The following is a 14,475-nucleotide window of genomic DNA, read 5'->3' on the forward strand; positions in this document are numbered from 1 at the left end:
CCTAAGTCCATCTTAGGCAGTTGGGGAGCCTGTCGACTTGCTCCTAAAGGTAACCTGTGCGAGGCGGTTGTGAAGCTTGAAGACTTGTTCCCAAAGTTTCAAAAAAGGGGAGTGTTAATGCCTTAATTGCACAATAGGCCGAAATCGAGGAAAGAATCATCCTCAGCCCACGATGGTAATTCTAGCTTCGATATAGTGTTCTTCGCATTTATTCATGAAATAAATAATAAATAAACATATAAAAATAAATAGAGAGAGATGCAAAGATTTACGTGGTTCGGCGTAATGCCTAAATCTACAGGTTATTTGGGGCAAAATCCACAATGATATGTATTTTACATATTTGTCATGACCTCACATATCTCTCAATATAATTGAAAATTTTAGGATTTCTAGAGGTTGAAGACGGTGGCTCCCTTGAGAGAAGATTATTTGGAGTTATTGTGCATGGTGGAGTCTATGCCTAGAGAAGTTGTCTAGCTTGTCAGATTTGTTGGGATCTCCTCTTTATATAGAGATTTATTTCCTTGGAATGATTGAGTTTAACTTGCCACATGAACTACTTTCATTTTTTAAGTCTGAGTCTCTTTCATTTTAGGAATCTAAATCAACTTACCCTATCTCTTTTCATTTTTATCTCTTGGCTTGACTTTCGGCTTTATCTCTAGACTAAATTATAGGTTGTTGATTTGACCCCCAACATGGAGAGTTTACCATTTTTTTTAACCTAAACATTTTCTACAATTCAGAGGGAGTTACATGTATGGAAAATTATGTCATGAATCAAAATGTGCTAATATATATTAGTGAGCAACCTTTCTAGTACTAAATATATAGTTGAATTTTTTCGGAGAATAAGTAGAGTTGGCTAGTTTTTTATACATTTAGTGCTGCGAGAAAACTGCAGACTAGAAAATTGAAATGGTAGTTGGCTTTTCAAGGATTTTTCATATTGGAAAACTTATTCATCTGCAAACTAAAGTGTACGCAAGAACTTCTCTCACCTAGAACTTATTTGTGAAAAGTTAAGGCTGTTAAACCAAACGAAAGGGAGGGAGGTTGGTTCTTGAAGATGGTTGGTGATGAGCTACGTGACAACTCCATGGTTTTCTATAATGATGAATGAGACGTATAAATGTTTTTTTCAACCTTCCCAGGGATTAAGGTAAGGTGATCCTTTGTCAGCTTATTTATTCATCCTTATGGAAGAAGTATTACCAAGACTTCACGTAAAAATTTTGAGGAAGGTTGAATACGTTGCTTCTCACATCCAGTGGGTGCTCTATTGGTATCCCACCTACTCTATGTCGACGATCTCTTGGTGTTTGTAAATGGTGAAAAAAGCTCAATGCGAAGACTTGGTAATGTTTTGGAAATTTATGAGAAATGGTTGGACCAGTTAATAAATAAAGACAAGTCGGCTCTTTTTAAAAAAAGAAAATTGATATGTCTAGACGGTGGAGTTTAATGAGATTGACAGGATTTGTGGAGGGGAAATTTACAGTGACGTATTTGGGAGTTCACCTAGTGTCAGGACGACTAACCTCTCGCAATTTAGAGCCTCTAGTAACAAAGATTTGAAACAAAGTGGCCAGCTGGAAATTAAGGTTGCTTTCTCAAGGTGCTCAACTTGTTCTTCTGAAGCACGTTCTCTCTAGCATGGTTACTTATCTCTTGGCCGTACTCCATGTGCCTATGGTGGTCTTAAAAAAAAATCAATATTGTCTTGTCTAAGTTTCTTTGGGGGGAGATTGGAGGTAAACCAAAGAGGAAATGGTGTGCCTGTGACCGTTATGCAAACCTGTCAAAGAGGGTGGCCTAAGGCTTAGAACCTTTTCGAATGTACAATGATCCTTACACATGAAATTCGCTTGGAGACTTTTGACGGTGGATAATTTGTGGACTAAGTTCTTCCGACCTAAATATGTCAAACAGGGCCATGTGATGACTACTGAACCCATAAATACTGCTTCCCGTTTCTGGAAAGCTATTCTTCTTGTGCTACCAAATGTGGTTGACAACATTCAAGTGAGTTAAGAACGATGGCTCATCTTTCTGGCATGATAAGTGGCTGAACAGTGGACCATTATGCAGTAGTTCTGAGTTGAGAGGTGAGGGGCTCAAAATTAAAGATGTTTGGGTTGATGGTTCTTGGGACGAAAATAAACTTATGGAGCTGGTTGGTCTGGAAAAGGCTGGGAAATTATGCAAGAAATAGTCGCAGGCAAAAAGGGAGAGGATATAACCGTCTGGAAACCGGAAGTTGATGGAACATTTTCGTCAAAAAGTGCTTGGGATCTAATTCGCATAAAGGGAGCTAAGCAGCCTGGTATGGATTGGATTTGGCATACGTTGTTGCCTAAGAAAATATCCATTTGTATGTGGAAAGCCAAGTTTGGTGCACTAGCAGTTGATACTTGAGTCCAAGCATTGGGCATTCCAATTGCATCTCGCTGTGACTGCTGTTTAGAATGGGAAGAAGAGTCGGTGGAACACGTGCTACAGTCAGGAAACATTACATCTCAGGTGTGGGCATTGGCCTCAATTGCACTTGGTGTTCCTAGTTTGGAGGGATCAACACGGTGGGCGACGATAAGGTTGTGGTTTTCTTATGCAAAAAAATAAAGTCATCGTGGTAGCTTAATTGGCATGTTACCATCACTCATCACTTGGCGATTATGGCTAAAGAGATGCAAAGCATGGATGGAGGGGGTGCAGGAATCGGCAATGGGAGTGTAGGTGGTGGTGAAGGTATGGATGCATAAACTCTCTTCACTTATGGTTAAAAAATGGTCTACTGATAAGGTCATTCTTAAAGCACTCAAGGTGCCTTTTATTACTCATCCAAAAAGAAGACGGAGGCTCATTTTTTCGAATAAACCTATACGAGGTAGGATCAAATTAAATGTGAATGGAAGCCGTCGTGGTAATCCAGGTAACTGTGGTGGTGGGGGTATTTTACAAGACCATTGAGGGAATTTTATAAGTGCTTTCTCTACTCATTTTGGACATGGTACTAATAATGAAGTGGAACTACGAGCCTTAATAGTGGGTGTTGGAGTTTGCAAAGAGATGGGTTTCTCACAGGTTACAATCGAATGCGACTCTAGTCTTGTGGTTAGTTGGTTACAAAATCAAATGTGCACGGCTTGGTACCTATGGGATTTTTGGGATGAGTTGATGATTGCTTTCTATGGTCTTCATTTTACCATTAAGCATCAATTCATAGAAGGGAATAGTTCGGCAGATTTTCTTGCACGTATGGGAGAGGAGGGTCTTAATAGAAGATTTGCTACAATTGAATCTTTACCAAGGAAGTTAAAAGGCATGATTTGTTTAGACAAGATTAGTCTTCCAAGCATTAGAATTTAACTGTTTTAGCAAAAGAAAAATAGGCATGCTTAGATTGGTTTATTTATTTAGTTTATTGTATAGGGGTTTTTTATTTAACTGGTTTTGATGCATGAGATGGTTTTTTTGAATATTTATAAATCTCAAGTGTCCTGCATGTTATCATGGTATTTCTCTACTATAAACGAGGGCAATTAATAAAATTGAGATACCGTCCTCTTCTTATAAAAAAAAAAAAAAAAAAGTTATTGAGATTGGATTGCAATCCACCCTATTGTAAATAATCTTTGGTAATGCTAGGATATGTTTTTGTGCCATTCTTAATTATCAAGGACATCGAATCTTTTGTATCTCTCTTTATCACTTGAAACCCTTGAACTTACCGTGACATATGGTCTGAAATGATGTGAACTATTTTTGGAATTTGTCAAGTGGCACGAGGGAGATTGATGGAGAGGGACAAGCCCTTGTGGCTGTCTTTAATAGTCCATACTGCGAATAATGCATTGAATACTGCTCTTTAGTCCAATTGAACACAAGTTCCTCCCTCCCCTCTTCTTGTTCTTCTCTTTTTGTCATTTGGTCGTAGAATTCAACGTACGTAAGTGGGCATTTTTCTTCTTTCCACACTCGCCCATGCAAGCTCGTAGAGTCCCTTTCAAATATGTTTGTTCACACTGAAGAAAAGATCTATGCCTTTGATTTGAGAGTCCAAACACGATTACATCTATTTACCATCAAACATGCTTATATAGATACGAATATTTGTGGCGAGTAATTTTTTACGAGAATGACGTAATACTAATTGACTCATTTTGATAAGAAATTATCATTTTCACAATAAATAATTAATCATAAATAATTATTTTTCTTGTTGCAATAACATATTCACTTAAAGAATAATAACTTGAAATAATTCCAAATTTAATCGCATACAAATTTACTCTAAATGATACACAATTATGTAAAATTTGATCGTGGAATAAAAAAAATTAGTATTTTTAATAAAGTGTTACTGCCGTATGAATTAATTGCAAAGTTTCCGTAAAATAGATGAATAAATATCATTATTCATTTAAATTACATACGAATAATGTTAGATACAATTTTAGAGTTTGCAGGCTTCAGTGCTCCATTTGAAAAAAGTGAGATTCATTATTAAAAAAAAAAAAAAATTCATATAAATCTCATATTTACTCACTTTTTTTAAAGGAAGTGCGTGAAATTTATACAGTCTAGTAATGCAAATATCATTTCTTATTACATAATTATCTAATCTAAATTATCTATCTTTGCCAAAATTGTTGGACCTAACGTCACGGAGATAGAATCATATATTATAAATGAGAGACAGCGTATTCCGTAGGAATCTACCTATATATATATATATATATATATATATATATGAGAGCAATTAAATATGGCATAAGAAGCCGTCCTTGTTGAGTTTTGTCCTTCTGGGTGCGGGGGATTTGTAAAAGCATATATACAGCTAAGAATGGGAGGGACCCCTAGAACTCAACGTCCTTATTGTCCAGTCATTACAACCCCATCCTCCCTGCTTCTTCCATTAAAGGAACTTGTTACTTCTTAGGATTGGAACTGCTTGAGAAGCCTTATTTTTCATTGGAATTTTCACTCACAAATTTCACTATGTCCAGTGTGTTCCAGGCTTCCAGCATCATTATACATAAATAAGGTAAGAGTTATATTCATCCATTCAATGATATGAAGCATATACAATATATGGTAATATTCATTGCTTTAATGGTGGAAAGAGCTTTGGACCCCCAAAAAAAAATAGAAAATATGCAGTTAATGTTGACTCGCCCTATATTTTATCTTCTAATCAGAGAAAAATGATGTGTTGATAGCAATCAGGTTTCGGCTACTTTTACTGAAGTGGGAATTTTTTTTGGCATGCCGTATTCTTGTTCACACTCAGCAGTCACTGCACACCATACTCTCTTCTCTATTTACGTTTAAATATCTCTCATTATTATCATAGAAATGTCAAAGGGCTCAAAAGTAACATGCTCTTTCAACTGGTATATGCTAGTCTGCTAGATCAGGGCACTTATAAAGTCATCTTTGATTGGCTTCGTGATATTCTGCATTTATTGCTATCCCCAAGGTCAAAGATTCCAAGGACGGTAGCCAGAGGAAAAAATAACGAAGTATCATAGATTATGGGTATACTTTGTTCATGACTTCATATACATCACCTGGCTTTGACTGTCATCCTGAATTGTAGTGTTTTTGGTGTGTTGAGTTTCTGGGCACGCTCTCTCTCTCTATCTACAGCACTTGTTCTGCTCTTGGTCTTGGGGCATCTACTGCTCTTCTGGATAAATCTAATGAACTGTGAAGTCCCAGGTTTGGTTCCCCCTCATCCTAGTATGTTCTTGTCTGTGTGAGTACTGTATGTGCTTCATTGTTGAACTTCTGCTCCTAAATTCAAGAAAAAGTAAATGAATAATCTTTGTCTCCATGGTGGAAAATTTCTTCAATAATTTCCAATAGCATCTCTGGAGTGTACGAGCTGATCCCGAATCCTGGTATGCGAGTGGTTGATATAACATGTTCAGAGAAAAAAAGAAAGAAAGAAAGAAAGAAAGGAGTTGTTGAGAAATAACTGGCTAAAACCACGTATACTTCAAGGTTTTGGGTGAAGCTGATGTCCTAAGACATTCATATTCCTAGGATTTTTATCTGCCTAACACCATCTATGTTTCATCTATTGCCTCTGTATATTCTTAATCTTTGTGATTAGCCTTCACATTATTGCATAGCTTGTAAAAAGGGTTGCTTGGTAAATTTCTGGAATCCAAGTAAGCCAAGAAAAGTCAGAATTAAAATTCTAAAAAAGCTTCAAACTTCCTTTCCTTTTAAGCAGAATTGTGCCTATGCATCAGAGTGCAATGATTAAATAGAATGCCTGCGGCTAAATTACTTCATTAATCTGGAGTAAGAATTTTGTTGAAGTGAGCCTAATAAGCCACAAAAGCTGTACAACTTATCATTTTTGTGAAGAAAATTAATGCATTTCATGGTTGTTGTTTAGTGCACTTCTAGCTCAAGTTCAAGGTGTGGGTTGATCAGTTTTTACCAAATCCCTTGGAAAGAACAAGCAAACACAAGAAAGTTTCTGAAAAATCATGGCCGAAGATGATAAATATACGAAAGATGGGACAGTAGATCACCTTGGAAATCCGGCTGATAGAAGTAAAACTGGAACCTGGAAGGCCTGCCCCTTCATTCTAGGTAATCCATCTCCTAACACAACTAGTGGGAACTCATGATTGGAAATAAGATGTTCATCAATTTCAGCTTTCATCAACAGGAAATGAATGTTGTGAACGATTGGCGTTCTATGGGATGAGCTCCAACCTTGTGCTTTATTTTAAGAAACAACTCCATCAGCACAATGCTACTGCCACTAGGAACAACTTGAATTGGGGCGGAACATGCTATCTCACCCCTTTGATTGGGGCATTTCTTGCTGATGCCTATCTTGGAAGATATCGTACTATCGCCTATTTCTCCATTATCTACGTTATTGTAAGTTTTGGTTCACTTGAAAGTCTTAAGCACAGTAGTTCATGCAGCTGCGTTTGGTTGCAAAATTCAACTGAGCTCAGTCTAATTTTAAACTAAGTTTAACATCTAAACACTCAACTCTCAAATTATTAAACTCGCCTCAATTCAAAACCTCCTTACACGTGAGACTCACAACCTTTTTCATCTTAATACATCTTTATATGTGAAACCCACAACATTTTTCAACTTTCCATAAAATGTATTAAATTCATATTAACATTCAAACATACTTTAAACTCAGTTTAGATAGACCCACATAACTCCCTCCACCACTCAACTCACTACTATTTATAAAGAACTGAGCTCAGATCAACATTCAAACGCAGTCTTAACACTCCATCATGGGAATCTGAAATTAGGAATGATTTTGCTTCTGGTAGTATTTGACAGAACTTCGTAATAAGAATATTAAGAATTTATGAAGAAGCACTGGCCAATTAAAAAGGAAATCAGATAGATTTGTTCGTTCTTCCTGCATTACACTTCTAAACACCCCTTCTTTCATCTACTCTATCCAGGCTTACAATCTCTGTCTATAAGTTATATGGTTTTCAAAGCAATAGCATCTGCTCCTGTTGAGATACGTCTTCCATTTATGTGTTAAATGATCATATATTTCAAAGAATTTGTAAGGTCATAGAGTTTTTAAGATCAGGAACACTACGCCTTCTTTCATCTATAGCATTCGTCTACTTTCATTTATGTAATATTTTTGAAGCAAAAGTTTTGCTCCTTTTGGGCCATGTCATCCATGATTCGGGTGACTAGTGATACATAATTCAGAATCCCCACACGTTTGGCCTCAGTTTTCAGAAAAAGCTCATCTATGAGTTGCATGTTCTTGCTCATCAAGTGATGAAATCTGTTTGTAATTTACCCAGGGAATGACGCTTTTGACACTCTCAGCATCAGTCCCTGGGCTAAAGCCAACATGTCATGGAAAAGATAATTGTCGTGCAACAGATGCACAAGCTGCACTGTGTTATGTGGCACTTTACCTGATTGCACTGGGCACTGGTGGGATTAAGCCTTGTGTCTCATCTTATGGAGCTGATCAATTTGATGATAATGATGAGGTTGAGAAGAAAAGTAAAGGTTCTTTCTTCAACTGGTTCTATTTTTCGATCAATATCGGTGCTCTCATTGCTTCTTCTGTGCTGGTCTATATACAAAACAATGTGGGTTGGGGATGGGGCTTTGGCATCCCAGCAGTGGCCATGGCGATCGCTGTATTGAGTTTCTTTTCAGGTACTCGATTGTATCGTAACCAGAAACCTGGCGGTAGCCCTCTGACACGCATCTGTCAGGTGGTGGTGGCATCGTTGAGAAAACACAAAATTGAGGTACCTGCTGACAAGTCCCTTTTGTATGAGACTACAGATGCAGAATCAACTATCACAGGAAGCCGCAAGCTTGATCACACAAAAGATTTAAGGTTAGTTTCTAAGACTTGTCAATGAGAGCTAATAAGCAAGGATAAAGGAATTAGTTCTCTGCATTTTCATGGCCTTGTCCCAGTGTAGAAAGACCTCTAGTCCACCTCGTTCGGCAAAACTTGGGAGCAAAATCTGCTTGTCCCTTTAGTTTAACAGGATTTTAATCTTAATTCATTAGCCGACTCATGCAACATATCTTAATGAATATCCCGGAGCTTTTAATTATATCTTCAAGAAAGAAAGCTAATAGCATAAAATCAGAAATGATATGCTAGGATTTCATATCCATAATTTTACAAAGTCACCCACATTACAATCCGATTCCTGGAAAAAAAATAAAACTATATATAATAGCCCACGATGCTTTTGGACAAATGTAAGAAACAGTCTTTTTTTCTTTGGTTGGGTGGGTTCAGTTCTCATTTTTGTCAGCTTTCCCTGAATTAGTCTATATCCTTGTCCAATGTTGTATTCTTCAGTTTCTTTGACAAAGCGGCAGTCGAGGTACAAAAAGATCACATAAAAGACTCACCAAATCCATGGGCACTTTGCACAGTAACTCAAGTTGAGGAGCTCAAAGCTATTATACGGCTGCTGCCGATATGGACCACTGGTATCATCTTCTCCACTGTCTACAGTCAAATGAGCTCCTTATTCGTGTTGCAAGGTGAGACCATGGATCCTCATGTTGGCCACTCAAGCTTCAAAATCCCATCTGCATCTCTGTCAATCTTCGACACCCTTAGTGTCATTTTTTGGGTCCCAATCTATGATCGAATCATTATCCCATTAGCTAGGAAATACACTGGTCACAAGACTGGCCTAACTCAGCTCCAGAGAATGGGCATTGGCCTCTTCATATCCATCTTCTCCATGATATCTGCAGCAGTTTTGGAGCTTGTTCGGCTTCAAATGGTTAGAAGACACAACTACTACGAACTTGAGTACATCCCCATGTCCATATTTTGGCAAGTTCCTCAGTATTTCCTCATAGGTTGTGCAGAAGTTTTCACCTTCATTGGTCAGTTGGAATTTTTTTACGAACAAGCACCTGATGCCATGAGGAGCTTGTCCTCTGCTCTCTCATTGACCACTGTGGCTCTGGGAAGCTACTTGAGTTCTCTGCTTGTAACCATTGTTACCAAAGTGAGTACTAAAAACGGAAAGCTTGGATGGATACCAGACAATTTGAATTATGGTCATCTCCAATACTTCTTTTGGCTCTTGGCTGTGCTGAGTGTGCTGAATTTGATAGCTTTTATCTTCATTTCAAAATGGTACACATACAAAAGGACAGCGGGAAGTCTCCAGTGATCGGATACTCTGGTTGTCGAAACACTTGTATATACAATCAGCTTTATGAGTATCATCTCCTTATGCATGCAACACAGTTGGAAGTATATTCAAGCATAACAGTACTCTTATGTTTGCTTTCATCAGAAAATGCAAAAATGAAGCGAATAGGATGAAAGGAGAAAGTGAACTGCAATATATATAGATTAAGCAAATGTTTCTCGCTTCATAAATCAATGTACCACAAAAACTCTATCTGAACATTTACTGCTGCCTCAATGATTGTCAGCATTTTCTCTTTAGCTTCTAACCAACGTGCATTCCCTTGATGACAAAGCACTTCAAATTACAGGCAACGAGTAGCTCTTTTCTTGCTATGCTTTTGAACAAGTTGCTCAGATATTACAATAAGACCTTAAGAATCTCAGATATATGGATATATTGATAAATATAGAGCAAAATATGAAAAATCGGACTGTCCAACTTCAGCTTCCAAGAAAAAATAGGGACAAGCTTTTGTTTATGCACTACCCTTTTGTAGCAAATCAGAACGTCTATGCAAGTGTAGGTCGGCATTAAGGATAGCTAATTAAAGTACTGAATGCACTACCCTTTATGTTTCTTTTCTTTTGATTCATTGCATCATTTATATACAAGGTGTGAGATTTTCTACAAAGTGAAGCCATTAAGAAACCCAAATCACTGGTCTTTGATCTCAATCGAATACAGCTTATAAAAAAGACGTGAATTCTAAGTAATTCCACATGTACAACTTCTAGGTAGTCATTCATCTATTTTAGCTCAGAAAACCAAATGGTCAGTGAAAATCCAAACTGCTATATAAACAACTTTAATCCTATGACTATGACGGCACATTTGGATTTCATCATTACAATTTTCTTAAATTCTTATATAAAATATAATAAACAATTCAACTTTTTCAAATCCTAAAATAATAATAATATTAAAAAATAATATTTTTTTAATTTTCATATTTTATTTAAACTATCTCATTTCATCTTATCTATCCAAACCAACCATACTCTCTTTAGAGAAGTTACTGTGCATTATTGTAATTTGTACCTGTGATCTAGGGAGCACTATTTTCTGTCAATTTATATCTACATTTTTACCGTTAAACAAAGTGAGAAACTTTACGAGGACTGTGATAGACTTTGGCGTCAATCAAAGAAATTTTAAAATAAAAATGAATAGTTATCAATGTGATAGACTTTCACATCAACGTTGTATTTAGTCTATTAATAAATAAGTTTACAAATAATTTTATTTTTTTAATCTAAAGATACACGTTATGAGGACTGTTAGGCCCACATTAGATTAGTCTGATCCAGCAAGCACGTGAGCAGAAACCCATTGATTTTTCTGTTTGCAGATAAATGAGGAACTACCAACTGATTCTGAGCCATCAAGGAAAAGCTTACGGGGTGTAGGTGATGAGCGGCACAATAATATGAAGTTATCAATTTGTAGGGGCAGCACGGGTGAGAGAGAGAGAAAAAGAAAACGGGCTTGGGTTGGGTTTGCGTGGCGAAGGATTTTCAGGTATTTTAATAATCAAAAAATAATAATAAAATATTAAATAATAATAAATAATAAATAGTAGTTAGATATTCTCAATATCCAAACTAATTAATATATATTAGAAGAGTATTATATGTACTTATATTTTTATTTACAATACTCATTTTGTTAATTTTTTTCTTAAATTTTAAATTTTATGATTTTCAATATATCAATAATTAACATGTAGAAAAATAAATTTTTTTATAATTTTTTTTTAAATATATTTAACATCTTTCTATATATTAACGTGCTGCACGTAACTCCAATTTTATGTGCCCTTCATTTTATCAGTATTTTTTTAAATTTATAAATTTTCACTATTTTCAATAATCGATACATTAGCACGCATAATTATGCAAGTAAAATTGAAAGTTATATATTTCACGAAGGGTTAAACTCGACATTATTACAGGAATTACTTTGACTTGGTGTTGGTGTAACTGCAATGCGTTTTCGAACTTGCCTCCCAACTGTTGGAATGAACGTCACAATCAGACATTGTTTTCTTGTCTCGCCAGTTCCGTTTCTTTCTTTATCCTCTATCCCCACTTCCACAAGGAAAATTGAGTTCAAGAAGATGGCCAATGACATTCGACATTACTGAAAATAGAGAAATTTAAGCCTGGATTTTAAAGAATTCTAATTTCTAACCTTCCTCTGATCATTTCTTTTCTTTTGCTGGATATGCTAAGCTACACTGTCATATCAGTTCTCAATATCATTAACACTAACAGAAACCAAAGTTTTCAGCCTTCTAACTCTAAGAAAACGATAGCAATGTAATGGGCATTTATTCCATGAACAAGAACAAACACGTTTATATGTCTTTTTACAATAAGTTAATGTCTTTCAAGAGCAGATGAATGCACCTTTACAAGAGGGTCCTGGCTTTTGAATGCGTGTTCTTTAGCTTACCCCTTCCATATTTACTTCTCCTATAGCTCCTCAACGGTGTCAAATAGAACCTCAACAGGCCGTTATCAAGGTTGTTTGGCGAATATCTTGCGGTCCTGTTCTGCTGCAATCCCGCCACTCTGTAGGAGTTCCTACAGCTAACGGTATAGCAGCGGATAAGCTTCTGGCTCACAGACACATTTGCTTCTGCAATGGCCACCCGCCTCAGCTTCTGCCAAGACTCCCCAAATGGCTGATCAGCCACATTTCCTTCATCGTACTTTTCTTCTTCATTACCACATTTAGGTTGGCTTTGCCTCTGCCTCTGTATCAATCCGAAAATATTCCGTATTTTGGGCCACTTACTCAACTTCTTCAAACCCTTCTTACTAATCGCACCTGCCACAGACGCAGCAGCATCTTTCGGAACAGACTCGATACTCCCCAAATCATCATTTTTCGCACATTTCGGGTTTCCATTCCTCGCATCAGTTTCCACTGCAATGCCCAACTTCGCCCCGTAGAATAAATCCGTACTCAGTGGAGACTCATTCGCATTTGCATTGGATACCAATTTCAGGCCATCAAACTCTGATACCATCCCTTTCCTATGCGAATTGGAACGATCAAAGCTCCTCCACCTCTGCGAACACGGAGTTTCTGAATAGTAATCCTTCGTCTGAGCTGAACCACCGGGACTCCTCTGCTCTTCCTCATTCCCCAAATTCATTTTCTTTTCCAAGGCTACCATTGGTGTAAGCCTCGGATACGCCTTTCCTATCAAACACCCGTCCCAAGAAGCCCTCGGCTCATCGAACGAATACCGCTCCACATCGACCGATAACCTCGGGTCCGTATCGCAATATCTCCTCCCCACTCCGTACTCGCCAATCTCTGATCGGGTCTCTCTCCACCGCCTCCCGCTCCGCTTCTCAACCTCCACAAAACTACGACTACTAACAGCATTGTGCTTCTTTATCTTCTGCTTTTGCCACCGTTTCCTCAATTTCTTGCTGAACACTGAAGCCGCCTCCCAGAAACTCCCGGCAATGTCCTTGAAATCCCTTACTCCACTCTTCTGGCTCCGCCATTCGAGATCTATTAACTCTTTCATCGTCTTAAGCTCCATCCCTTCCTCCACAATCTCACTCTCTAGTCCATTGCCGATATCAGCAAGAACCTTCTCCGTAGCCCTAATTTCTCCTCCACAATCATTCACATTTTCGTCCTCCTCACTCAGTCCTAATCCGAGGTCCCCTAATCCCACCTCAAACCTCCCAATCAGGGCCTTGCGCTCGTCATCAAGATTGAAAAGCTCCCACAGCGTGCTCCGAGTCCTAACTTCGCAGGACCTCCGGCTTGGCAGCTCGGATGCCACCGCGACGGCGGAAGAGTCCTTGGCGGAGAAAGATTTGCTGCGGCGGAGCACAGCGGAGGCCCCCATCTCCTGGAGCGGGGCGGGATGGATGGAAGCGAAGCGCTCGCGGAGGCATGAGGCGCAGAAACCGGTGACGGGTCTGCTGGGGTGGCGGTGGCAGCTGAAGAGGCGGCTTCTGGGTTCGGAGGTCATGGCCGGGGGAGTAGAGCGGCGGGGAGTCGGTGCATTGCATATATATATATATATATATATAGAGAGAGAGAGAGAGAGAGAGAGAGAGAGAGAGAGAGAGTAGGGGAGTGGAACTGACAGGGACTAGTGAATCGGGGGAGAAGGTACTGTTTTTTCTTAGCGATGGGTGGTGAGCAGAGAGTGGGGAGTGTGACTGTTAGAAATGGAAGGAAACACACGCAGCGCTGAATTAGGATGAGAAATTATTTTAATCAGCCGGAAGTTACAGTACATTCAACGTATCGAGTGTAAAAAAATAAAAAATTGATGCGAGTTGTGTTCCGGCTTTCGACTGATACGTAACTTTTCTCAATTAAAAAATCCTGCCTAAAACCCCTTCACTTGTTCGGAAAAATAATACCAGTTTTAGATTTTATCGTATATTTTTAATTAGTAAAATGATGTTCTTATAATTGATTCTTACTTTAAAATTTTTATTTTTATTTTTTTATTTTTTAAAAAAAATATTAAAAAATAATATAAAAATAAAATATCAATTATACTTAACGGTAGCTCTTAACGGGAGCTGAGAGCGATGGACGTAACATTGTCCTTTTAATTATAATAAGAGGAGAAACGATATATGATTATCAAAATTTTGCACTCTCTTTAAAAAAAAATGATAAATTTAAGATTATAAAAAATTATATTTTAATGATAGTTTCTATTTTTTAATAAAATAAGTAAAATTTATACACCTTAAAATTA

The 14,475-nt window shown here is 37.7% G+C and overlaps 2 protein-coding genes across 6 annotated transcripts; one reads left to right on the plus strand and one right to left on the minus strand.

Moving 5' to 3' along the window:
• The first annotated feature begins 4,829 nt into the window (after positions 1–4,829).
• Positions 4,830–9,994, plus strand: LOC108979135 (protein NRT1/ PTR FAMILY 8.2-like). 5 transcript variants are annotated; one of them, XM_018949729.2, is made up of 6 exons: positions 4,830–5,050; positions 5,411–5,727; positions 6,416–6,615; positions 6,695–6,912; positions 7,833–8,386; positions 8,867–9,994. In XM_018949729.2, the coding sequence occupies exons 3-6, from the start codon at positions 6,510–6,512 to the stop codon at positions 9,699–9,701; spliced, it is 1,713 nt and encodes a 570-aa protein (XP_018805274.1). In that variant the 5' UTR covers positions 4,830–5,050; positions 5,411–5,727; positions 6,416–6,509; the 3' UTR covers positions 9,702–9,994. The 5 variants fall into 5 exon arrangements, with proteins under 5 accessions (XP_018805274.1, XP_018805275.1, XP_018805277.1 ...); XM_018949730.2 differs by having other exon boundaries at positions 5,606–5,727; XM_018949732.2 differs by lacking the exon at positions 5,411–5,727.
• Positions 9,995–12,036: 2,042 nt separating this feature from the next.
• Positions 12,037–13,920, minus strand: LOC109003770 (protein OCTOPUS-like). The gene has a single exon (XM_018982052.2). The coding sequence runs from the start codon at positions 13,726–13,728 to the stop codon at positions 12,136–12,138; it is 1,593 nt and encodes a 530-aa protein (XP_018837597.1). The 5' UTR covers positions 13,729–13,920; the 3' UTR covers positions 12,037–12,135.
• Positions 13,921–14,475: the final 555 nt, after the last annotated feature.

Source organism: Juglans regia, chromosome 5 (genome assembly GCF_001411555.2).
Source record: "Juglans regia cultivar Chandler chromosome 5, Walnut 2.0, whole genome shotgun sequence".
NCBI lineage: Eukaryota > Viridiplantae > Streptophyta > Magnoliopsida > Fagales > Juglandaceae > Juglans > Juglans regia.

What these genes read in the sequence shown, in the direction of transcription:
- LOC109003770 (XM_018982052.2), bottom strand. Translation starts at nt 13,728, where the DNA reads ATGACCTCCGAACCCAGAAGCCGCCTCTTCAGCTGCCACCGCCACCCC.
- LOC108979135 (XM_018949729.2), top strand. Translation starts at nt 6,510, where the DNA reads ATGGCCGAAGATGATAAATATACGAAAGATGGGACAGTAGATCACCTT. An exon ending in GGCCTGCCCCTTCATTCTAG is followed by an intron (nt 6,616 to 6,694) that starts GTAATCCATCTC and finishes TTTCATCAACAG; the next exon opens with GAAATGAATGTTGTGAACGA. An exon ending in TCTCCATTATCTACGTTATT is followed by an intron (nt 6,913 to 7,832) that starts GTAAGTTTTGGT and finishes TAATTTACCCAG; the next exon opens with GGAATGACGCTTTTGACACT.